Genomic DNA, 27,503 nt, shown 5'->3' with positions numbered 1-27,503 from the left:
GGTGTTGAAATGGCTGAGATATCCAAAAAAGAGCGATTTTAATAAAGTGTGGGACCCACACTTTATTACAATCGCTTTGCTTTACTTCGTTTTTGGATGCTTCAGTTATTCCAAACCCGATTTTCATCAAATAAACTTTGAATTCCTCTTAAAATGGTATGCTCTGTACTATATCATAAGTGTTTTCTTGGTATATCACAAAAAGTTAAAAGCCCAATTCTCATCTCCACCAATACTGTACCATCCCTTTAAACAGTATCTCTGCTAACAAAGAATACAACTTCACTCTGCTCTGCTCACTAGTGCAGGATTGACACATCACTGTGAATATATTTCTTTACACGGTATAAGGGATATCAGCATTTTTAAAGCTTTAGTAAGGTTATCTGCCTGCCAATATCCTGCCCGATTTTGACTCCCCACACAAGGCAGAGTTTTCCAAGGACCCTTACATTATGATACATGTAGATTGAGCCAACTGCAGAAATGATTTGAAATGACCACGAATGTAGGCCCAGCAAATTGAGTTTGCTAATTGCAATCAATTCATTAATGTGCCATCTACTCAATAAGATACATTTACAGCTGTTTTGTTGTTGTTGTTGAACCACTGCATCAGTTTCTAATGAATTGTATGAACTCTCACAGAAAAGGGCATTAACAACCTTTTAATATTACAGGATCATAAAGTTACAAAGAACGATTCCATACATGAATATATAAATCAAACAAAAGGATAGGAAAGAAAATATCACATATACTCAATGACACATATAATGTGAAATTACTGCAACATTCACTATAGCTTCTATTCTTCCTTTAAAAATAACATGTCACTCTTTCACATGACCTCATAATTAGCACCAAATTACATCATTCTCAAAGTCAATCTTGCCAACTTTATTAAGCTCAAACCATCTTCCTCTGTGGCTGGTGATGAGAAATAGTGAGAAGTTTGATGAACACATTGCTCATCGCATACTTTAAACCATTCATCGTGCTGCGGTCATGAAGAGAGTGTGGTTTTTGCTTGATGAATGGCTATCATGTTCAGTGAACAATGTCAACTGCCAAGGGGCGGAAAATAGAGATGGGAAAGAGGCATGCACTGGAGAATGAGTGATATAGAGGGACGTTCCATATGGACCGTTGGCATAAAACATTTCAGAATGAACAACTCGGTAGCGACCATCAATCACAGTTTTCAGCACTTGACTAGACAATTCTACTTTACTGAAATTGGATATCTTTTCCTGAAAAAAGGGTGATCTATTATCTCTGGGCTTACGAATCTATATTTACAGATGCCAAACGACAACAACAATATAAAAATTATTCAAAGTCAAGATATGGTATTGTCAGCTAAAGTCTGTGTACAACAGCAGGAAAATAATGAAAAGGCAATTTCAGGAAGCGGTGACAACAACTAGGGTGATAAATCCTATAATCAATCTACCAAATAATGCACACACTATCCTTATCTTTTTTTAGAGAGAGAGAGAAAAAAAAAAAGGAAAAAAAGTACCTTCTTGATTAATACGTACCTGTGTCTGGATCCTCGTAAATGGCTGCTACCTTGGCAACGTAGGGCAAGTCTCTCTTTCTGGTTCCAGCGCGGAGCAAGACGCAGTCACGAATCCTGATGACATCATCCTTCCGTCGGATGGACTCGTAGCAGTAGCGCACCTCGTGGATTGCCTCGTTCTGCGGTGGGCGGGGACAAGAGGGAATTCAATCAGCAACATGGGAGGATATTCAGCTACGACGTGAGCACCGTCAGTCACTGAGGTAGGAGACGATGCCCTTGTACAGGTACACTTGAAAAATCCTTATCACATCGCAGTTCCTGGCTTGTAAAAGGACTGACCTTTACAAGAGGGGAGGTTGGGATTGGCAGTGAACATTTTCTATTTGCACACACAGTTCTACCAAGTACGAAACCACATCAAGCACGTGCCCAGGTATACAACAACTGAATACAAGGTATCTGTCACTCATTTTTTCCCCGGTTGCTACGGAAATTTCCCTGGCAGAGTTATGAACCAACACTTAATTCAGTCTGGCCCAATCAAGATGATTCATCACAAGTGAATACCCAAATCTTATTAATACATCTGCCCATGATTCCTCTGCATCTTCACAAAGATTAATCATCAAGGACCTCTAAATGATTTTCCCCCAAGTTGTTGTTGTTGTTGTTGTTTGTTTTTGTTTTTGTTTTTTTTTGGGAGGGGAGGGGAGAACATGGATATTATTTGTTTATTTTTTTTAGAATCAATAATTGTCTCGTGAGAAACTGAATAGTTTCAAGCATTCAGTGTTTGGGACTGTAGATATTGCATACTGTCTTGCAGGGTGCTTCTAACCGACTTGCCTACTTGTCCACAGCAACTAAACTTCAATGTTGGGCAACTAAAACAATCTTTTTGATGTCTTGTTGTTTTGTCATTGAATGCCCTGCCCTGCAGGAAGGTCGAAGGTATACATCACCTGTCTTTCTGCTCTGGTTGTAATATGACCTTGTTGGAAGAATATTATTGATGGATGAAATTAAAATGGTATATAGTATGAATGAATGAATGAAATATGCTGTACAAACAATGAATAAATCAATGAACATTAATGAATTTGATTCCAGCACTCAAACGTGGGAATCTCTTCCTCATATCACATTCAAATTGCAACATTAGTTTGTGACACATCACCAGCCACATATATGCATGGTGGAAATCTGTTGCACACCTCAGCTCATTTTCAAAATGATTGATTGACCCTGTTGATATCTTCTACCACATGCATTCCTTACACTATACCAATAATGCAGCTGTCATTTGTATGACGCACCTCTTGACCCCCGGGAAAGGTGCGTCATGGTCGCGTCAAGTACCACCAATTTGATGACGCGTGGTACCGTCATGGGAGCAAAATGTCCGTCACAATACTGACCCATTATGTGCGTCATAGTCGGTCATTTAACCAGAGTGTGTCAAAAGGTTCGTTAATGGGACCGTCATGTAATTTTGCGAGGCTTCTTGCATGGTATCCCTCCGTAACAGAATAAAACAAACTCGCGATCGCGAGCCGGCCGAATTCAGCGGCTCCTGAAAACGCGAAAATGACACAATTTTCATTCAGTTTTATTATAACATACTGATACTCACTTCATTCTCGTATGTCTTCTTTTTCTATCTGATGTCAGACTAAAAGTCTTTTCAGAAGGTTTGAGCACAAATTTGCTAAAAAAACCACACTACCAAACACGATTTGTGATTAAAATCATCACATACAGCCCGCGGCATCGCGAAGCTCGCTATCCTTCAATCGCATTCACTGTTGTAGTGTAGCATCGACCGACCGTCGACCGTGAAATCTGCTGCAAAACCATGTGCGTGATGTGGACCGTGTTGTACATGTATACAGTACAGGCGTACATACACGTGTATACAGAAGACGAGGCATGGCAGAGCAGAGGCCAGGCCGCGATTATTTTTTCCGTAACCCTAACCTGCCGATCGACACACTAACGATTATGGAACTACTGAGAGTCTTATTCAAATTTATGAACAAAATATTTACGTCGATGTAGGGCAATTTGTCAATCAGTTGCAATACTGACAGTCTATTATATTAACTTAAAATGTAAATTCTATTCAAACACTAGCCATATAAACCATGTACCTAACTTAGGGTTTAATAAGGTTCGTGTTTAAATATAGGCAGGGGCTTCAATCAAGCTGTTTTCGAATCGGGGAAGGGGAGGCGGGAGGTTACGGAAAAAAATTACTGTGGCCATGCCAGGCCGTAGTTTCGCGAAACTAGATATATAGTTCGAGGACATGCCATAGCAACGTGTAGGCCTATATATCAAAACACGCGTTTCTATGGGATGTCCATGAACTAGGGAACGGTTTTGAGAAATTCGAAGTTATTCGAAGTTGAAGTGGTCTTTTCCTATGCATTTTTAGGTGATCCGAGTATCCTCTCGAATCACCTTCTGTATCTGTACGGATTCTTTCTTTCTTTCTTTCTTTCTTCTTCTTCTTCTTCTTCTTCTTCTTCTTCTTCTTCTTTCTTTCTTTATTTCTCCCCAAAAGTTGTGCAGAGGTTAGCTCAGAAAGTGCTATGCCTATCAAGTTCATACTTATACCATGTATGTATCGTGTCCCAAAGACGACAGATCTAGTTATTTTTTGTTGTTGTTCATATCTCAAAAATTCGATTTCTTATTTTTCTTTTTCAACTGGTATTTGGGAGTCTTGTAATATATTTAAAATGTTGATAGAAATTTCTGAATATATTCAGAAAGTACGCCTAGGCGCCTACTGTTTGGATAAACGGTAAACATAGTCTACGTTCGATACGAAGAAATCATTACGTCTTTCACTTGAGGAAAAACATACAAAACAAACAAACAAAAAACACATACGAACGAATGTTGATAGCCAAAACTTTGATAAGTAATAAGCAGTTATGATGAGCGTGAACTGAAATTAATTGTCACGATTTTGCTGTCTAACCAGGTGATGACTGCATCTCATTGAACCTACTCGTAGTGAATTTCTCTGGGCATACGAGACCTTTTTATTTCTGTGATTGCATTTTTAATTGACTGATTAATCGATCTTTTTTTTTTAGGGAAGGGATATTTATTCTCACTAGCGTTCTACCGCGGGATCCCGCAAATTTGCGGTAGGACGATTTGCCGAACGCGTAATACGCGCTGAACGTTTTTTTCTACGCGCAGCGGCAGGGGAAAAAAATCGTGCGGAGGAACGCGGTAGGACGCTGATCGTCCTGCCGCGGTAGGACGGGCATGATTCATTCTTCGTGTGCACGCAACTACGGGCAGATACTGAAGTGGTGCACGCACATCCTTTCCCCGTCGATCGGATCATTCCTGTGGCACATGCAACCTTTCTAACGTTTGATGCATGCACGATACACTCGTTACATGTATCATGTTGTAGTGTATTTGGGCGGCTCGTGTGTTTCACGCGGGGTTAGTAACGGTGCGTTTCAATTTTTGAGTTCTCACGATCGTATTAATAAACATTATACACTTTCTTTCGATCTCAACATCAGCAAAACTGCGTTTGACTTGTTTGCACTTTACGAATTCTTTGAGCTCTGTCACAGCACGATCATGACAAAGTTTTGTCAAATTCTTTCGAAATCATGCTCAGCAAAACTGCGTGTGATTTGTCTACAAATATACAATCTAGCAAATTCTTCGGGCTCTCTCCAGCACGATCATGACATTTTTTATCTAATTTTATCTTTTTAAATTTTGTTCGATCTCACTTTCAGGAAAATTGCGAGTAATTTTTTTTTCTTTGAGTTTGTACAGTACGATCATGACATGTGAAGCAATCTATCACACACTTTCTCATACTAGTAGTAAAGTTGGGCAAGCGTTTTGGAACAAGGAAAAAAAAATGCTTGACCGAATCGGGCAAGCAAATTATTTTGAAGTCATCCTTTTCCCCCACATTTTCCCTGAGCTCCAATATCAATAAACCCATAAAAATCGAGCATACGGAAGCCCTAAACTAACGACTGTCTAGCGCTGCTACGCAGTTTCAACAACTTTCTAACACTTACTTTTCGATGAAACACGAACACTCGAGAGATCGCTATGATCGGAAGTACGAGTAGATATACAATGTACTTGAATATTCCATTGCAATTTGTGTGTGAATAGTATTCCGTAGTGACAAAGCCCAATATTTTGGCAGTAAAAGTAACCACCAGCAGAGGACTGGCGTTTTCTGCTTGCCGTAAGCTGTTTGCAGGTGAGTATAGGTGACCCCCCTCGTAAACAGCCATACAGTAACTGTTTGTGCACCACGTGTCTGTGTAGAGCACGCAGCGAATTCGGAGAAACAAAACAGAACGCAGTCACGTAGACAAAGTTGTGAACACCAACTTGACCAAGAAGGAAAACATGAAAAATCCCACGATGGCAAGGTGCCAGACTTGGGGAAGGGTGGGGCGGTAGAATAGAGAGCATTCAACAAAGGAAACCGCGCGCACTGGTGCATTCCTGGAGGTTATAAACAGTCTGGAGCCTGGGGGACCCGGGATGGACAGGTAAGGAAAGCAAGTCGAAGACCGAGGGCGAAGACCAAGGATGTCAAACATAAATACGATTCGTTATCACAGGCTATTTTTTCTTTTTCCTCTCATTTCTTATCTGTGTGATCTTTCATTTATCGGTAAAAAGAAAAACAGTAATTGATGTCAGGATTCAAATAACTTGTTTTTTTGTGTGCCTTATTTTCTTTTCTACTAAATTATATCTTACCTGAATTATCACCACTGATCGGGGAAAAACAACAGTAACTGTTCGTTTCTCACAGTTCACAATCCGAAGTTTTTTGTTTTGTTTTTGTTTTGTTTTTTTATAAAGAAAAAAAAATGAAAGAGAGAAAAAAAGTTTCGGTATCCGAAGGTTCGCTTTACCAAATATGAAAAAAGAAGAAGAAAAGTTAAATAATTTTGAAGGTTTGTTGATTCGAAAGCGAAACACAATGTGTAATTCTGAAGATTCCGCAATCCCGAAACTAATAGGCCATAAGTTTCGTACCACGCAGACCTATACATGAGAGTTCGTTCTAAGATTAACAAACTTTTTCTCAGATTTACAAACCCTGGGGATAATGCCACATTAATATTCGTATTAACGAATCCTTACATTTTCTTTAACAAACATCTGGAGATTTTGCGTGTTTCAGATTCGAAATAACGGGGTCATCCTACGAGACCGACACCCACGACTCATACAGCCCACGAGTTCGACATTGAAAACAGGTCCATGAGTCATACAGGTCACGAGTCATAGAGCCCACGAGTTCGACGCTAGGCAAATGAAGTTCATGAGTTCGACACTCGGTAAAAACGGCTCACGAGTTCGACATAAATAAAAACAGCCCACGAGTTCGATGGATATACAACACGGGATTTAATGTTTTGGTCTCGTAGGCCTTTTTTTGCTGTAAGTTCCTCGACTTCGTCTCGGCACTTATAACCTCCCTCAATAGCATTTCAAACCCTTCGGATGGAACATTCGGTATTTTCCCTCCCCCGCCAGTGGAAATCATCTATGTCGAACTCAGGGCTGTATGACTCGTGAGGTGTATGACTCCTGGACTGTATATTATGTAAATATGACTCGTGGGTGTCGGTTTCGTGACGTACATGCACCCGAAATAACGAAACATCAGAATTTCCTTTCAACGGAATAATGCATACCGTGCCTGAAAGAAATCAACCATTCTAAACCAAAAGATATGTGTACTTATTTGTTACGATTATACCTCCACGTTTTCTATACCTCTTTGTAAGGTATCACTCACTGCTATATGAATACTCCTCGATAAAAAGTAAACTATGTCGAACCATGTTAACTTATCTTGCCTTAAAGATTTTGTCTTTTCTTGATTATCCCTAATTACCAGAAGGTTCGATAATAAAAAAGAAATAAATATTTAAAAAAAATGAGAGGAAGAAAGGATCAAAGGTTCGTTCATTTGATAACGAAAATTGATTCGGTATACTGCAAGTTCGTTTATCAGAAAAAGTTTCGTACGACGTGATTCATTCTCTGATCAACGAATCTTATTTCATTTCCAGAGAAACGAAACTTTGGAATAATACCACTAGTCGGATAAACGAACCTTGCTGATTATTTTCGGATTGACAAACTTCTATAGTCGGCAGTGGGAATCTGCGTGTATCGGATATGCAATAACAAACCATCGGCATAACGAACCTCCTTCTTCTTCTTCTTTTTTTTTTTTGTCGGAAAATGAACACCACGCCTAGAAACCATCGATAGTGTCGAATAAGAATGAAACTGATTTCTTATACTTCAAAGATTATTCTTTTCTGAACTACCTCCCAATGCCCGAATAAAAAGAGTGGTTTTAGAGCGTGCTGCTCTGAAAGTGCTTTATTCCAAAGGTTCGTGAATCCGAAAATGATGAATGATATGGCCTATTAAATTCTCCGAAGGTTTGCCAATCCGAAATGAAGGTTCGATTTTCTGATGGTTCGTTTGGTAGTTCATAATAATAATATATATATATATATATATATATATATATATAAGGGTACTGTTCGTTATTCCGAAGGTTCGTTAATCCGAACATTTGTGGCGTTATTTCGAAGGTTCGGTAATCCAAAAATGAAATAGGGTTCGTTATTCCGAAGGTCCGTTGATCTGAAAATGAAATAGGGTCCGTAACGAACCTTCGGAATAACGAGCTTTTATTTCATTTTCGGATTATAACGAACCTTATTTCATTTTCGGATTAATGAACCTTCGGAAGAACGAACCTTTGGAATAAAGAATCTTCGGAACAAACGAATCTTCGGACTAAAGAACCTTCGGAAAACGAATTGTAACCATATGTAAATATGTTGAAAAATGTGTTATGTTGAGGCGCATGTAAACACATAATTACAAACACAAGAACACACGATTCACAAACTGGAATACAATCGTAATCTCTATTTGTGGAATTGATGAAAATGAAAAAGGGTTCGTTAATCCGAACATTTGTGGCGGTATTACGAAGGTTCGTTATTCCGAAGGTTCGTTAATCCGAAAATGAAATAGGGTTCGTTGTTCTGAATGTCCGTTTATCCGAAATTGAAATTCCTTCGGGATAACGAGCTTTGTTTTATTTTCTGATTAACGAACCTTATTTCATTTTCGGATTAATGAACCTTCGGAATAACAAACCTTATCACTTTTTCGGATTATCGAACCTTCGGAATAATGAACCTTCGGACTAAAGAACCTTCGGAATAACGGACCTTCGGAATAACGAACTACAGTCGGCAGGCGTAAATTCACACACGAATACACAATATACACCAAGAGACGAACTGGAATATAATCGTAATCTGAATATGTGGAATTGATTTTATCATTACTATTTTCATGTTTTCCTCTTCCTCTCCCTTCTTACGAAACTGTGATGATGAAGAAAAAATATAATTTCTGCTTCTTGTATATAGGTTACTTCATTATTCCACACTTGGGTGCGGAGGTAAGGTGAGGGGTACCGAGTGGTCAGTGTCGGGGTCATCCAACGAGACATTGGACATTGGAGTAGTGCATACAGATGAGGCTTATAAATATGTCTTACGGTATTTTTTGAAAAAGTGGACCTTCCAGACTTTTATTTCATATTTATTTATTTATTTATTTACAATGTATTTATTTTTGGGGGTGGCGTATAATGTATACGCACCCTACTTCCACCCCCGCTACATACAGGCCTGCTGATCCTGATCATCCTCTTTGAAATAATGGGCTGCGTGTTCCCCTTGTCATAATCAGCCCCTTCTCATCATCATATAACGATGACACCCCCCCCCCCCCCCCCGTCTTCGCCGCAGGTTATTCACTGCTGTATAAGTTTATTTTAATTTGATTAAATGAGTGATATATAATATATTGGGTGATTTTTTTTTTTCATAGCAATATACTCACAAACAACCTTTATGAAATGTTGAAGAACATACAATTCTACTCTCTTTAAAAAATCGAGTGAAAATATTCACTCCTAAATGAGTGAATAAAAAAAGAGTGAATTTAGAGTGAAATTGGAGTGAATTTTGAGTGAAAATGTTCATTTTCACTCATTTTGGAGTGACCTCAGGGATCACTCGAAGATTTTGGAGTGATCCCTGACGTCACTCTAAAACGAGTGAAAATGAACATTTTCACTCTAAATTCACTCTTTTTTGTATTCACTCTTTTAGGAGTGAAAATTTTCACTCGATTTTTTTTTTTTTTTTTTTTTGGAGAGTAAGAGGAATTGAACATTCATTTGAGGAAAATCTGTTTTGAAATGGCTGATATAAAAGCAGTGTAAAACAAACGATCGTCAAAGTGGGTCTAACTTTTATTGAACTGCTTTATTCCACCTCCCTGATATCTCAGCCATTTAAAAAACAATTTTCATCAATAAACTTTGAATTCCTCATAGAATTATGTGTTCTCTATTATTTCATTAGAGACGTCTCATCTAAAAGAAAAAAAACATCTAGTCCCATCTCAAACAAAACTGTACCATCCCTTTATCGAACCTTTCCCTGTGGAATAATGAACTGTCGGAAAACTCCACAAAGAGTCCGGATAGAATTCCGCAAAATACTAGTACAGTGTACGTGGTGGCCATATTTTACTCTTTCTTTACAGACCGATCTGCAATTCCAAACGGTAAAAACAAATGTCAGTCCCTTCCAGTCAAAATGGGATGATGTTCGTTATTCCGAAGGTTCGTAATTCAACACAAATTTTCATCAAATACAACTTTGAATTCCTCACGGAATTATGTGCTCGTAAGCAGAAATTAGTAGGGACGTACTCAGCAGCTCCAAAATTCGTATTTTGCCCTAAAGAATAAAGATTCCTATGTTCAGCGTTCATTGATTGCTTTATGTTATACCAAGGACGCAATATCTGATCTCCAAAAGCTTCGGAAGGGGGGGGGGGGTGCGGAAACTCCAACTGCCTTTCAGGGGAGGGGGATACTTTGATCTTCTCAAGCGAGCTTTTGTGAGAGCGAATGCAAAACTTTGTTGGGTATTTTTAATTATCGTTTACTATAAAACGTAGACATGCGTGTCAAGCTTTAACTTTAAACATCACAATTTCCGAAGTATATTATTCCTGTTTCTTTTCCCCTAACTATAATCTGAAAGTCTGCCACATGCATGATCGCTAAACGCCACGCTTTGCGTGGATATGCAGAAGTACGAAACGGTTTACAGCTCGTTATTCCGAAGGTTCGTTATTCCGAAAGCTCTTTAGTCCGAAGATTCGTTATTCCGAAGGTTCGTTGCTCCGAATTTCATTTTCGGATTAACGAATCTTCGGAATAACGCCACAAAATGTTCGGATTAACGAACCCTTTTTCATTTTCGGATTAACGAGCCTCTAGGTATAGGGAATTTGCGTGTTTCGGATTAACGAACCTTCGGAATAACGAACCTTCGGAATAACGAACAGTACCCGTACGAAACACGTGGTTTCACTCAATTCAAAGGAATGAGGTTATTGCAAGTTCGATGGATCGAATGCCCCTCATGACTTAGTTGAAGAAATCAAGAAGTCTTTTACGAGCAAAGAAATAAAAATGAGAATGAAGAAAAGAAAAACCCCGAACGAAAGTTGCTAGCCAAAATATCTAAGTAAAATTTAGTGGAAATTTACAGTATATATATATAATTATATATTTTTTTTTTCACAGGTGAAGTTCCTTCGAACTTTGAATAAGGATACGCAGTTTTGAGGGGCATGAAATTGTCATGATTTTGCTGTCTAATCGGGTACATGTAGCTCTCAATAAGCATGCGGCTGCATAACATTCTCGTAGTGAATTTGTCTCGGCATACGAGACCCTTCAATTGCTTCATACTAGTAATATTTCTGTAATTCCATTTTTTATTGAGTGATTAATCAATCCCTTTTATAGTTCAGTGAGCATTAAAAATACTGGTATTCAAGTACAGTGTATATATAATCGACTGTTCGATGTTGTCTAGTATGGGCCAAAAGAAAGGCTATGATGTGTTGCTTAAAATCATGATCTTTGCCAATTACAAGCTGATCGTTGTTCGATCGATATTTCCAGGCTATGTAATACGCTGTTTATTACCAGAAGTGCGCGCATTCTTTCGTCTAGCACCTGGAGTCTGGCAACTGTTTTTGTGGAAATGCCCACAAGTGTGTGTGTGTGTGTGTGTGTGTGTGTGTGTATGTGTGTGTGTGTTTGGGGGGGGGGGCAAGTTTCTTCTATCCGAAGAGACTGCATACGCACAATCAGCTCTTCGCTTTTATTTTACTGTCGTCAATTGTTTTTTTTTTCCCCTTATTCTTTGCTGGTAATAGCATTCGTAATTTAACCGAAAATAAAAAAGGTCAAACGGTTGGTTATTCGGCAATTCCATCCAAGTTGTAAGTTAGTTTATCATAAAGAGCAATACATGTACATGTACTAGTATTTGACAATTACAACAGTGAAAGAAATGATCAAATTTGATCCTGAAATTTGATCCTAATGGCGATGTAGAAGAGAGGGAAACGTGGCAGATGGAAGGGTTTTTTTTTTTAATCATTGAATTTTAAGAAAATTACAGATCACCAGTATATTTCATTTCGTCAAAACTATATCGTGTTTTTGTGTTTATGTCAGTGCGTGTATGTGGGCATATGTTTACTTGCGTGTTTTAATTCAACTCTCATCGTGTAATATCCCATAATTATAATTACAGCAATCTGCGCATCCCGAGAAAAAAAAACTGAAAGATGTAGCATCTCCTTGCTCAAAGTCTTGTACTACGCCTCCCCCTCCACCACCCCCACCCCTCGAAAACCAACCTAACATAGTGTGTTTGAAAACACCGCTGTGCTTCTCAAAAAAAAAAAATAATAAAAAATAGAGAAGAAGACAAGTGTACATTTCGCGTCGTAACGTGTTGATTGCACGTCGGTCTCCCACCACTCAAAGAACATCTTACATGACACCGTGGGAGCTGAACATGAAAGTTGCGTTCTTCCCAGGCACGCACATGTTGAATGACAGCACGTGGTTATTGCGCACCTCGCATTGGACACATACTGAGTAGACTTCTTCTGCAATAGACTGTTCACAGATTCTTGCAGACTGACTTGATTACAGTTGTTCTCATCAACTACTAGTAGTGTAGTGTACGCGTTTCTCTTCATATTGTTATATTATGCTGTTAATAGCCTGCAGGGAAAACAACAGCGTGTTTGAAATGGAATTGTTGGGAATATATCACAGGTTACTACTGATTTGAGAAGAATTTGCTTTCCTGTCTTCCAAAGTGGTATGTACAGGCAATCTCCCCTAAAAGCCTAACCAATTTAACGTAAAATCCAGCGGTTTTCTTGGGATTGCAACGGTATTTTAGCACCAGCCGATACTCCTGTACTGTAATGATAGGGAGATCAGGAACGAAATTGCACATCGTTTAATACAACCTTGGGCGTCCTTACTTACACACGGAATGAGTTGCCCGTCGAGGCGTGGTAAATATTCTGTAGGTGTATGTACCATTATATACCAGATTAAGAACTAATTTCCGTAAAACAGTATCCCGACAGTGAAAAGAACTGCCGTGTCGGTGAAATAATGTCAATGTGACGATCAAGCTGTATAACAATGTACAAAATACAATCTACAAACTAAAAGAAAGACATGATATTACATTCGTTCATCAGAAGTGAAATTCATCCACCAAAATTTACGTCTAAAGGCGAGTCTAAGCAAGGTGTTTGACCGTGGCACATGCCGTATGTAAATAATCATAACAGTTGTCAAAATGCAGCTTCACGATGTCCTTTTTGTGACTTGTGTTTTGTTTTGTCGGGTTTTTTGGGTTTTTTTCTTAACAAAGTAGCTTCGATATTTGAAGCTCACTTTTCCCATTGGCATTTTAACATGTCAAACGTTGCACTCTCGCTATTCAATTGCCTGACAAAGGATACTAGGAGTCACGTGTAGATATTTTTTTTTTTCAGTGATTTCGTTCATTTATATCAGCACAAGACTCGCGAATTGTCATGTCACATTATATAGCTCATTTCACTGTCGTTAAATCAGGATTCAGGTACTACTAGTAGACCTACTTAATCATAATCACTTCATCCTTGAAATTTGAATGTAAATTAGGGCCTACACTTTATTTTTTGAGTGATCCCGATAGAATAGTGTCTCAGCTTGAAGGTTGCTCGACGATATTTTTCCACCTCATTTGTGATTAAACTGGCATCCATACGGCCACAAACCATTTCAAGCCGTGTAATTCTAGTCTTTACGTTATAAAAATCGCCATACGCATCGTAGTACACCCAGCTTCTGGCTCTCGTTGGTTGCGTTGCTGCTCGAATTCTCTCTTCTGTTAATTGGGATCACACACACACTCACAAAGCATGAGACGTGACCAATACTAGTATGTGGCGGTAGAACGCGGAGGGACGCCAGTCGTCCTACCGCGGTAGGACGATTTCTCTCTTACAGAAAAAAATCACCAGCGCGCACATCATGTCAGATGCGCCTATATACGCGTAAAATCGTCCTCGAGCGTTCCATGCGTCCTCCTGCGGTAGAACGCTAGTGAGAATAAATATCCCTTCCCTTAGTGTCCAGGGAACATAAGATATTCGATCAAGTACACTATATTCGACTGTTTGATGTTTCCTACTATGCGCCAAAAGAAAGGCTATAGAATCACGATATCTTTGCAATGATTCCTTTAATTCAACTAATGAGCTGGTTCTTCGATCGATATTTCCAAGATATTTACACGCTATTTATTCCAGCGCGCGCATTCTTTCGTCTGGCACGCACCTGGGTGTGGCACCTGCTTTTGTGGAAATTTCCACAAGGGGAGAGAGGTGGGGTGTCAAGTTTCTTCGAGCCGAAGAGACTGCATGTAACACAATCCCTTCGCTCTGATTTATTGTCATTCGTGCTTTCCCCTTATTCTTTGCTGATGTTGAACATTTAGATTTAACTTTACGAAGGTTGGTAGCACGTGGTTCTTTTTTGTTGTGAGGTGTATGTAATTTCTTTTTTTATCATTCTTGGGAGGGAAAAGAAGAGTAAGGGGGAAAGAAGAATAAGAGGGAAAGTGAAATAAAACAAACGGCACGTACGCTCAGCATTCACAGTAAGCCGTCTTTTTCCACCAGCATAGTTATCATCATCACCATCAGACATCACTCAGACAATTTTAGCCTTTTCCTATCAACATTAAGAAACACGCATACAATGTAGTCCCTCGAGACAAACACCTAGGAAAATAAATAACAAATACAAAGTATCAACACCTCCCAACAACACAAATACCGGTACATGTATTTAGAAAGACAACCCACAGCACACTATAAGCGGCTGGTATCAAACTTCGTCGCTTCGGTTCGAAAAAGTGATTGCAGCAAGCGGAAAAATCGCCGTTACGAAAATAGCAGTGCGAGACACTTGAAAGAATTACGTAAAATACTTCAAAGTACAAAGGGAACGGATAAAGTGATATAAAATGGAAGAAATCGTACCAAACAAGGTGTGAGAAACGACAGTGGAGAACGGTAAGTTTAGTGAAGTAAATTTAATTAGGCCCTAGCAAAAGTTGGCAGCACCGAAAGCTACGCGAAAATAGATATAGACATTGGAAACTCGGTATTGCGACGAGATCCTTAGGATCAAGTCAATAAACGACACAAAACAAAGGAAATCAATTCATTTTGACCGGAAAATAGTTTGTTATAAGTATTCTGTTATATGAGATCTCTTTTGATAGGCCTAGAAATAGGCCTACATCGAATTTCCACGATACTCGGCCTCGGGAAAGAAAGTTCGAACGCTTTTCATCTGCACATACTGCAGTGCACATCAATACACGAACAGAAACTCACCTCTTCCTTGCAGAAAAATGATGCTATAACGTTACAAAAAACACACACAACACTCTAAAAATCATTTCGTACTTGAGAGGAAAGGGACAAGCGGATGGAGAAGAAGAGAAATACAAGCAGACATTGCACAACGGAACGCTTCTACCCCGACTCAAAACGAAATAGGGGACTGTGGATAGTGCAGTGGCAGCTGGCTTGTGCAGCTAGGCTACTACTAGTATACTCGCACTCCCCAGCCGCCCACACATGGGGATACCACGGCGATCCATTAAACATCCGAGGGTCCGTAGGCGACAGGGATTCACGCGCGCGAATTTCCGTTCGGTGCACACAGTTCGTAGGCAGCGAATTGCGTGAGCGCACACTTTTCCAGTCTGGTACGTACCGCGAATAACATGTGCGTCAAGGGTCAGTCATTTTCACGAAGAGGTGCGTCACCATTTTTCATGGTTAATGCGTCAATGTCTCATAAAGGTGTGTCACTTTTTGTGACGGAGGGTACGTCATGGTACCTAAAAGGTATGACGCACATTGGTACTTTGACGCACCTATCCCGGGGGTCAAGAGGTGCGTCATACAAATGACAGCTGCATAACACTCCCTCCCCCTCCCCCCCCCCCCCCAAAAAAAAAAAAAAAATGATGATAATCAATCATCTTTTACCTAGCCTGGGTTCAGCTCTTTGCCTAATATTTAGAGGACCAATGGCTGAAGCTTCAGCAGCAACATTTCAGTTTTTGTTTTCATTAATTCATTTATTCGTTTGTTCATTCATTCATTCATTCATTCATTCATTCATTCATTCATTCATTCATTCATTCATTTATTCATTCATTCATTCACTCATTCACTCATTCACTCACTCATTCATTTACTCACTTTCCATTTCCAACATGAACATGTAAACACGAAGTTTTCATGCATTCCACCTCATGAGAACAAGAATTACTTGCTGCACTGCCCAGGTTCTTTGAGTGTGCATACAGTGTATACCATATGAGTGCATCACTTATCATATCTAATCCAAATCACACTATCAAGGAGACTGCACACAGTATGTACAGCAAATTGGCATTAATTTGTGGTAAACATGCTCAACTGTATCACACATGAGTGCACTTGATCTTGTCAATTTGCCAAATCAATTTATTAGCTCTTGTTGTTTTTCAAGGTATGGTGACTGATGTGGAATTAATGACATCCAGGAATGATGTCCATTAACTTATATGATAGCATACAAATAATCTATACAATGGGTCTTTCACTGTGCAATTGCAGAATGCAACATCAAGATTGTAAGGACTTACATGGGAGAGATAATATATCAGAGAATTTTTTAAAGCAAGTTGCACAAGTAGTGTACAACAGTGCTTGAACCCCAAGCAGGTTTGGGGAAAAAAAGAAGATAACTTCAGAAGGAAAGGCCTGTTAACACAAACCCATGATCAGCATTATCTTTAAATTAATTTTTCAACTTGATGTGAAAACCCTTAATTCTGGTGTTTGTATACAAAAATAAATGGGTAAACTCTGGCAATACTGATACAAATGTAATGTCAGTTCCACATGATAAAGTGCCCTCCACAGCATGTGTGAATGGTTAAAGTGAAGAAACCGTCGATTTTTAATCCCATAACGGAACTCTCCACCCTAGGTCCACACGCTCGGGGTGCCCGGGTCATGATTTGTTCATTCTTTAGGCATGCACAGCCTGGTGATTAAACGCACTTCATTTGCAGGTACAGCTGAACCTCTCTTATCCGGCCTCCCTTTATCAGGATCCCTCTATTATACGGACGCAATCTCGCCGTGATTTTTTTTTTTTTACTAATTACGGGAGGAAAGGGGGATTCCCAACTCCTTGAGAACTCCTACACAAACACACATGAATTACATATTAATTCCAACATGATTAACATACATTACATCAAATTTCCTTCCAAATTGCTTACCTTCAGACATTTTAACACCCCCAAACATCCCCAAATCATCGCAAGAACATGGACAGATTATGCGCTCGAGTCCTCTCATATCGCATTGCCACATATAGGTCCATACACAGCCGTCGATATGACTAGATAGACATGCATTGTTTCAAGTCATTGGCTGAGCAACGAATGACATTGAACACTCAAAAATTGGTCACACACAGTACACACACAAAGAGAGAGAGGGAGACCATCTAACAATGGTGACCTACAGTCGACTTTGCCGAGCCGTGATGATCGAATTTTGAAGCGTAGTTTCGTCGACTCGTACTGTTTATTTTCAAGATCTACTTGATACATTTCTTAATAATTATTTAGGTAAATCATCCCAAGAATTTATAAAAGAAAATGATTTCATTCTTGCAAACACGAACCTCTATTTTGGGGTCTGTTACTGAGTGTAACAATGAAAAGGTTGCAGTATACACATTACTACAAGTGGTACTACAATGGGCTACATCAGTATGTGTAGTACCAAGGTACATGTATAAAGCATTGAGTCTCCCGTATCCGGCCAAATCCCTTATCCGGATGAGCCCCGGTCCCGACATGTCCGGATACGAGAGGTTCAACTGTAAGTAACTTTTTGGGGGGCATGTGTGAAATGAAGTAAATAAAACAGATTTTCATACTGTGATGCAAATCCGATAACTCTTGTGTGTGAATGCAGCTTGAGATAACATGGTAGAAGTTGCTTTGTAGACCTGATCACTCACTCTGTTTACAACAACAACATAACAATTGGGATTATGAAGGGATCATAGTTCATAGCACTCGACCAAGAGTTTGAAGACATCCGCGCTAATTGGCAGGGAAAACAAAGCAAGGCAAAGTATTGATAAAATCCAGTTTACCGAAAAGTAACACTGATGCAGAGGGGCTGAAAAGGACCAACAAAATAAAAAACATAAAAGAAACCCCAAAAGAAAACAAACAAAAAACAAAAACCCTCAAGAATTCCCATGAACGCTGTAAGCAGTGTTATGGTCATATAAACTACCGGCTTGGCATCATATCAAAGGAAGACGGATGCTCGCAACACGGCTTCATGTCATGTCAGGCTCTGCTTCTATGTTTAGGTCCAAAAGCTGATGAAAGCAATACAGGATTCTTATAGCTGCTCCACTTGAACCTGCATTTCGCCTTTCAGTTTCTACTTTAATACACTACCTGCTTTTTATCACTGGTAGTCCTAAAATGGACAACCATATTCATTTACAACCATGAGAACCTATGGAGGTTACTAAGATCAAACTTTCTCCTTTTTTCTTTTTTGAACCTGCTAATGGCTATGTACCAAAGATAATTTTTCAATGTCTATCATTTCATATATATGAAAGAGTTGGCAAGATCTTGATACAATACGATCTGTGATTCAAAGTCCTTGTTGCTTTTGTTTTTGGCTCAAGTGTCCACTGTCGGTGAAACACTATCTATATGGGAAATTTCACTGTGCATTTTTTTTTTTAATACTTTGCATGACGTGAAGGTGTGAAAATATAAACCCATACTTTGTTTGCTTTGCTTGATTTTGTTCCAAGTGATGTTACACTACAGTGTCATTCACACTGACACAATTAGTAGGATCCGTAATCTTGAGATTTGCATCTCAATCCGTATCTTAAAGAGTTTTGCCAGCGATCCAAATGGCAAGAAATTGTGATGTCATTTCTTCAGAATTATCACAATTATTGAGGAACTGTGTATTAATTTGCACGGCTGCAAGTGTTTGAAAGCTGGAGCACATAATCTCAGGATTTTTTATCCTATGATTAAAAACATATAACACAACAATCCACAAACAAGGGCAAGGGTCATCATTTCAGTAGACTTCAGGCATGCACAATATGGTCCACAAAATATCACCATCGGCAATTAGCAAGACATTTTTGTCTGTCTGAACCGGCATAGAAAATCTTAGTATTTGGATCGCCATCAAAATCCTGCTATTTTTGTTTGTGTATGTTTGCCTCATATCTAGTATTGTGTCAATTTATAACCAAAGTCATCTTACTAGACCAGCACAGGGGGAAACAAATTAAATTGTGCAAAAATGTGTAGTTTGACATTACATATCTGCTGCAATCGTAAACCGAACCTCATCTAAACTCTTCCAATTACATTCAGTGTCAACACACTTCAATAAGAAAATATGGCATACACTGAAAGCCACAACCAGAAAAAGAAAAACACACTTTGGAAAAAGGATCCCTCAGGAATGCATATGGGCTAATTATGGAAATCCTCCTGCCAATCTTTTAACATCCTGTTTGGGAAGGAGAGTAGCAGTGCTTTTACACATACCGAGCGTGCTTAATTTGAATGCTGAATAACAAACACGATTGCAATTACGACTCGATTCATCATTCGTTCACACGACCAAGGAAGGCTTCACGAATTCTGCAGTTTTGAATTTCAGAGTGAGGACGGGAGGTTTGGCTTCTTTTCAGAGCTCCCCATCAATCACTCTTGAGCCTTCTTTCTGCGGGAGTGATTGGAAGGTCACCGTAATTTCTGCCCCCAAAACATGACTGGAGTTCAGTTATGTTCACATAGTGTTTCGTTCCTTAATTCTGGCATTTTTAAAATTCTAGCTAAATCAAACAATGGGCATAAACATCTGTAATGAAAATGTTCCAACTGAAATTAACTGGAATTTCTTCACATGCTGAGAATGAGATCATATACTGTATACGCCATATATTCCGTGAGTCTAAATTTTTGCGAATCGCGAAATAGCAACGATTTTGTGGATGGTTAAGTTCGCGATTGTGGAGTCCTGTACTGAACGGAGAAGTGTACACGTGTACGTCACATTCACATCGGGATCAGAGTCAATATTTTCGCGTGTCTTTAATTTTAAGAATAGAACCTGACCCGCGAAATTCGCGAAAATAAAAACCTCGCCAAATATTCGGCGTATACAGTAATCTTATGCTCATTCCTTGAAACTATTGCCCATGAGGTATAATAGAAAGATTAAATGAGAACTTACCAGTTTATAAGTTTGATCTTTACTTTATGAGGGAGTTGGAGAAAGAATTAACAGTGAGCTGTTTAGCAATTTTAGAGTCAGGATAAGGAGTACTTCCTTTCAGCCATTGCTTCTGGTTGCAACCACAGCATACTGGACATTATGTTTTATGAATTTGGAGTATGGGCTGGGTAGCATTTCCTCATATTCTATGCCCTTCCCCTACACCCTATCCCTCTCGCTACCTGAACCCTTATCCCTCCCCCAATCATTCCTAAAACACTATCCTAATCCGTACGCCAGCTCCTACCCAATACCAGACCTATACCCTTACCCTAACCCCAACCCCTATCCCCACCCTCATCCAAACCCCATCACTATCCAAACTCTACCTTTATCTCACCCCCTACTGATGTCCCAACCCCGATTCCAACCTGAACCCCTACCTTATGCCCCCTCCACTGACCATCAGAGGCTCATCTGATCCTCAAAATGTAGGAATTTAAGTGTGGCGATATATGACGTTCTATCAAATCTGAGCCAGTAAACTATTTTGGGGGCCCTGTTTTCTAGCAAAGCCTATGAAGATTGGAAATTGATTGGGGGAATCAGATGAAAGGCTGGTGGCTGCTCGACATCTGTCAGTTGTTTTCATCGGCAGAATCTGATCCATCTGATTGTGGCCGGAGGGTAATTTGAGACTGATCTGACACTAACCCTACACTGTTGACAAACGACAGACACCAGTCCGACTACTGTGGTAATTGGTAAGTAATCAGAGGGTAAGCGGACACTGACAAGATACTTCAGAATCTGAAATCATGTATTAAAAGCAGGTCAAATGGACTGCCAAAAAAGTACACCTCCTGACTAGCCATGGATCAACTTCCTTGCGATGCTGCAGCCTTGGACTGTGTTTTCATGCTACAGCAACGAGTTACACAACAAAAAGCAATGGCACATGAGGTTATTCTAGACAGAGACTGAGGAAGAGGCAGAGAAGTTTGTCACTAAAGGGGTTTGGCCATGGCTGCATGCAGACAGAAGGCTGTTGTATGGGCACTACACCAAACTTATAAAATGAACTGAAGATGGAAGAGTCATTCTTCAATTTCTCAAGTTAAGCCAAATTCTTTTGATGAATGGCTCCAGATACACCCACCAGGGCTCATCCAGGGTGATACCAATGCCAGAGGAGTCATAGAACCTGGACTCAAGCTGGCCTGCACTGCAAGGCACCTTGCAACTACAAGAGGTGCCTATCACTGTCAGGGTTGGTCAAGAAGCCATCTGCAAGTTTATCCCTAAAGTTTCTTGAGCCATGTGGATGAGTAGCATCTGATGACTATTAATCATTGGACACTCAACAGACTCATCGGATGTCAGCTGGACATGTCTAGTAGCCGCACAACACAAATCTGACACACAGTGGACTGGACTGACTGACCTTAACTCGACACTGACTCGACGTGCAACCATAAATAGTGTCCGGTGGCGAACCAAGGTCTGAGCTTAGTTCCTTCATTGTACAATCTTGCTTCATTGGATCATGCCCGACATGTTGGACATGGATCTGATAGCTGACCAAAACAAATTGGATTCACTGGATTATGATACAATACACATCAGTGGGTGACTGGAAGAAAAACACTATACTTCTATACAGTTACCAATAAGCAAAGAGCTATGTAGAAGGGGGGTATGACCACTACTCAAATCCTACCAATACCACTAAGCAAACCCCTTCAAATATTCTAGCTCCACCTATATTCTAATCCCTACCACTATCCCAACCGCTACCCCATCCTAACCTCTACCCCAACCCCTTCCCTTACCACTAATTCCATCCCAATGCTGAACCTCCACTATCCAAACCCTTACCCAAAGCTCTGCCACTACCTTACACGTTACCTTACTGTACCCCAGCCTCAATCCCTACCCAAACCCTATCCCATCCCACACCCCTTCCCACCATTCACAGAGCCAACAGATGCATTAGAGGGGCCAAGCCGAGAGAGTGAAGGCAGAAAGGGCGACGCTACTGCTCACCGAGTTATTTACCTTCAACTTATCGTTTGGCACATCGGGAGTGACAGCCTGATGTGGCTGGCTGCCACGGTGACTTTGTACCACCACTCTTCTTCTAAGCTTCCATGTTTGCTAGGTACTTTTACCGGCATAGCCAGAAATGAAATATGATAATCATGGATTCTTGTTTGTGCGGAACCACACATGGTGTCTCAATGCATTTCCTTTCTCCCATATATACCCCCTCCTCCCCCCCCCCAAAAAAAGTATTGTACATATATTCTATATATTTTTTGAGAGGGAGAAGGAGGGAAGGTAAGTACAAAGCACTGTAGTTTTAATAATTGCATGTATAGGGACATCATTGGAACTAAATAAACGGAGCCTCTGTTTTTGCAGAAGAACAGTCCATCCTGTTTTTGGACTGTGTGCACAAAGCATGTTGCAATTGGGAGATGAGGGTCCAATGTAAACAAAATGCCTCTCAAATGGATGAGCTGCAGAGGTGAGGGATTTTTCTTTTCTTTCTAAATCTTTGTCAGATCTTTGTTTAGAAAGCATTGCTCACTGCCTAAGGTGGCTGACTGCGGGCAAATCAATTTGATAAGCCTCATTTGCAATCAATAAACATATTTGCTAAAGACTGGATGAGAAAAAAAAAAAGAAAAATAATCAAATACAGCAAACTTGTGCCTTCCAACTTTGTGTCTAAAGGGGGAAAAAAGAAGGATGGATTTTGAATAAAGCACCAGGAATAACCATTTGTATTTGAAATGAATGCAAACCTTTTTACCATTGTTGGTACTAAATGTCCTGCCAGGGAAGAATATTTATGTCATCATAGCTTGATATCTCATTGATAATACTAATGATTTTTATGATAGAAGACTGTCTTGTGCATCTTCATTTTCCTGACATCCTCGTATAGCTACAGATAGATCCATTACCTACAGGTGTTAACATGTTCATGTCATATTTCATAATTGTACATGATATCATATTTTGTGTACCATAGATACCTTTCACAATATATGTATTGAGATATGAATATAAAGTATAAAAATATGACTCACAAACTTCTATATCTCTCTCACTTTTTTCTATCTTTCTATCTTTTATTTTCTATCTGTCCCTGGCTATAGCCCTATATGATGTATATGAAGAGATAGGACAAAAAAGAGAGAAAGGCAGAAAGAAAGTGAGAAAGATATAAAAGTTTGTGATTAATTGTTATCTGTGCTGAGGTGACATGACAGGATATTACAAGTTATGTACCTTTCATTGCTAGGTTTGTTCTTTGATTGCTGCTGTTGATAAAGCAGAATCTCTGTTAGCTTCACAAGGGCAGATTGATCCAACCTTATGTCATTTCCCAGTCACTAAATCTAGTCATAGAGATGCACATCAAACAAGTGCTCTGCAAGATTCCAATTCAAATTAAAACTTCACCACCAATGACCAACTTTGCTCATGCGATGAACTAATTTCTGCTTTAATTTGTCGACTGCCGTAGCCGGTATGACTAACCCAGATTAAAAACGTCACTCAAAACTGTAACCATGATAACCACAAATAGGATCGGAATATGAAATCACTTGAGAAGCAGTCATTCATATCATCATCATATTATCATCTGGCATAGGCAAAGAAGCACTTGAAGATATTTGCTCACTCCCCTTTTCAGTCTAATAATGTTCCAATCTTTCAGTTGATCTTACGTGACAATTAAAATCTGTCTTTATCTGACAGTGATAATAGAAAACTTTTTTAAAAAATCACACAATTGTCACATTCTTTCTTTCTTTTTTCACTGATAAGTACAGGACACAATCCTTTGTAACTAAGTAGTGACGATGTAACTAAATTCAAAATTTCACTGTGATGGATAACAACAACTGTAATTTCTAAATTTTTAGTTTAATCAATTTTTAATTCAGGAAGTAAATTTTGTATGTTATATTTCCATTGGGTTGAGAGAAAAAAAGTTTCATTCATCTACTTGTTTTGTGGTCTCTTGGAAATGACACATTTCAAACATACTATCACATCCACACTACAGAGACAAGAGACCCGCGGGTCTAGCGCTCACCTGAGTATCGCAAGTTCACCTTTCACGCAGTCACTAATCTAAATTATTCACAGCTCTACCAAAATTTGACCAGGCATTCTCAAGTAGAAGATGAAAATGTACAATAAGGGCCCAATTTTTTTAAGATTCCTTAATTTGGGGGGATTGGGGCCCCCTGGGGCCCTCTGGGTGGGGCATGGTGCCCATTTTGATAAATTGAGATCCTGACCCCCTAGGGATGCTACCTGCCAAGTTTGACAAAAATCCATCATGAGGTTTTCAGGAAGAAGATGAAAATGTACAATTCAGGCCCCCATTTGGACCCTTCCAACCACCACCCCCCCCCCTACCCAAGAGGGGCACCCCTGGATCTCCTATGAACAAACTTGAAACTACAGTCATTAATGTACTCACTCATAGTATTATCTCAGCTCTATATATAACTTCTGATTCTAGAGAAGATTTATAAAGATTCCTTCATTTGGGGGATTTGGGACCCCTGGGGGCCCCCTGGGTGGGGCATGGTGCCCATTTTAACAAATTGAGATCCTAACCCCCTAGGGATGCTACCTGCCAAGTTTGGTGAAAATAGGTCATGGGGTTCTCAAGAAGAAGATAAAAATGTACAATTTAGGCCCCATTAGGACCCCTCCTCACCCCCTCCCCTGGGTCCCAAGGGGGGCACCCCTGATTCTGCCATGAACAAACTTGAAACTACAGTCATCAATGTACTAACTCATAGTATTAACTTAGCTCTATCACTTCTGGTTCTAGAGAAGAAGATTTTTGCAGATATTCCTTAATTTTGGGGGGTTTGGGCCCCCTGGGGGCCCCCTGGGTGGGGCATGGTGCCCATTTTCACAAATTGATTTCCTAACCCCCTAGGGATGCTACCTACCAAGTTTGATGAAAATGGGTCATGGGGTTCTCAAGAAGACGATGAAAATGTACAATTTAGGCCCCATTAGAACCCTTCCCCACCCCCCTCCCCTGGGTCCCAAGGGGGGCACCCCTGATTTTGCCATGAACAAACTTGAAACTACAGTCATCAATGTACTAACTCATAGTATTAACTTAGCTCTATCACTTCTGGTTCTAGAGAAGAAGATTTTTACAGATTCCTTAATTTTGGGGGGTTTGGGCCCCCTGGGGGCCCCCTGGGTGGGGCATGGTGCCCATTTTAACAAATTGAGTTCCTAACCCCCTAGGGATGCTACCTGCCAAGTTTGATGAAAATCGGTCTTGGGGTTTTCAAGAAGAAGATGAAAATGTAAAAAGTTTACGCACGACGCACGACGGACGACGCACGACGCACGACGCACGACGGACGCCGGACGAAGGGCGATCGCAATAGCTCACTTGAGCCTTTGGCTCAGGTGAGCTAAAAATGAAATAATTCTTGCACCCACCATTATCAACAATCCAGGTACCATCAATACAACAATGTGGTTAGTTACATAGAGAATTCATACTGACAGATTTTAATTAATATTTAGTTTTAATTATCTCCCCCCCCTCCCCACACACACACACAAAAAGAAGCCAGAAGTGCTTCAATTGCCATTCAACTGAAAAAATTTACATTGCAATGTTAACATCGGCCAAAAATAGCCCTGCTCTTTGTGATTTACTGAACAAATTATTCCAAAATTACAGAAAGCCATCTGAAGATCAATGAGGAAGTTAATGTTGCCTTGAACTACTGACTTTTCCTATTTGAAACAGAATTAAAATCTTTGTTTGTGTTTCAGAATCTTTGTTTGTGTTTAGGAGCAAGATCATTTTGTTTTCATGATATAAACTAAAATCATGATTATGCTTTCAAGTTTTTATTCTAAATTTTGTATTCTAAAAAGAAAATGGTGAAAAAAACAGGTGGTATTCCATAAGCATAGACAGAGGAGTGTCAATTGGTTTTGTGAACATTTAGTTGAAAATGATATTGGGCTAGACAGGATTTCTCCCTTACGTTGATGATGACTGGTTTCTGGGTGGGTTCGCCCTCTCCCCTCCAACCATTGGTAGCCTTCCGGCGCTGGAAGGGCTTCAGGTTGGGCCTCGTGACCACCTTTCGTACTGTCTTGGACTTGGTTGTCACAGACTCTGTTACTGTGCTGTTGCCTCCGTTGGCAGGCGGGATGCTACTGATGAGGCCTCGCCCATTGGGGGTTGCACCGTTAGATGGTAGATTACCTGTGATCAACATAGATAGGAATATATTCATTTACTCATTCATTCATTTAGAAAACTTCAACATCGTGTTTGATGGTTGATTCTACCTACTCAGCTATAATAAGCTGACTCGTGTATATAAATCCCATGAGTTTTATGTTTCTCCATTTAATGGTAATCAAATGGTAAATGGTAATGATAAATTTGAACTGAGCTGAACTGAACAGAACTGAACTGAATCACACATTGATACTGCTTTAGTGTATATGACTGTTATATCCAGACAATGCTTGAGAATATAGGAAAACTTGGAAGAGAGAACAGAATGAATAAAGTTTTATATGCTGCGTGTTGACATGCACATTGTGATTATGAAATAATTCAATGTCTATCAATGGCAAACAATACTGTGATTGTATGCATTAACTCTACATCTACTTTTGATCTTGAATGGGCATACATAATGTATTCTCAAAAGACGGGGGGGGGGGGGGGGGGGAACATGCACAGGGTATGTCCTGTTCAAAGTGTAACAAAAGCATGCAGATGCAATTCTTTTCTGAGGGAATAACTAAATCTTACAACTGCTCTTGCTGAGTTGAAAAGAAATTTACCATGAGAGAACGAACCACAAAGGGAGAGGGTGAAACACGCATTTCCTGCTCTTTTTAAAAAGTAAAACAGGTGTCTTTTTCCCTGGCTCTATATAGGGTCTATGGTGCCCAGGAAAACAATTACTCTGCTCTTTGGTCTTGTCACCTTCAATAAAACACAAATGGCGGAGGATGTGATGGGGAAAGATATCCATGTAGC

At 39.8% G+C, this 27,503-nt stretch overlaps 1 protein-coding gene across 1 annotated transcript in view; it reads right to left on the bottom strand.

Moving 5' to 3' along the window:
* Positions 1–1,518: 1,518 nt before the first annotated feature.
* The window catches only part of LOC139738940 (uncharacterized), an 82,844-nt gene continuing 56,859 nt past the window's right edge, over positions 1,519–27,503 (bottom strand). The window contains exons 3-4 of the mRNA XM_071649566.1: positions 26,488–26,711; positions 1,519–1,704 (exon numbers count right to left, since the gene is read on the bottom strand). Of these exons, the coding sequence (XP_071505667.1) occupies positions 1,534–1,704; positions 26,488–26,711 (395 nt within the window). The 3' untranslated portion in view covers positions 1,519–1,533. The remainder of the gene's footprint in view (positions 1,705–26,487; positions 26,712–27,503) is intronic.

This window comes from Diadema antillarum, unplaced genomic scaffold, assembly GCF_040938485.1.
Source record: "Diadema antillarum isolate AM-2024a unplaced genomic scaffold, OU_Dant_1.0 scf00000029, whole genome shotgun sequence".
Taxonomy (NCBI): Eukaryota; Metazoa; Echinodermata; class Echinoidea; order Diadematoida; family Diadematidae; genus Diadema; species Diadema antillarum.
Note: the sequence above shows the minus strand (reverse complement) of the source record. Positions and strands in the feature narration are given on the sequence as shown.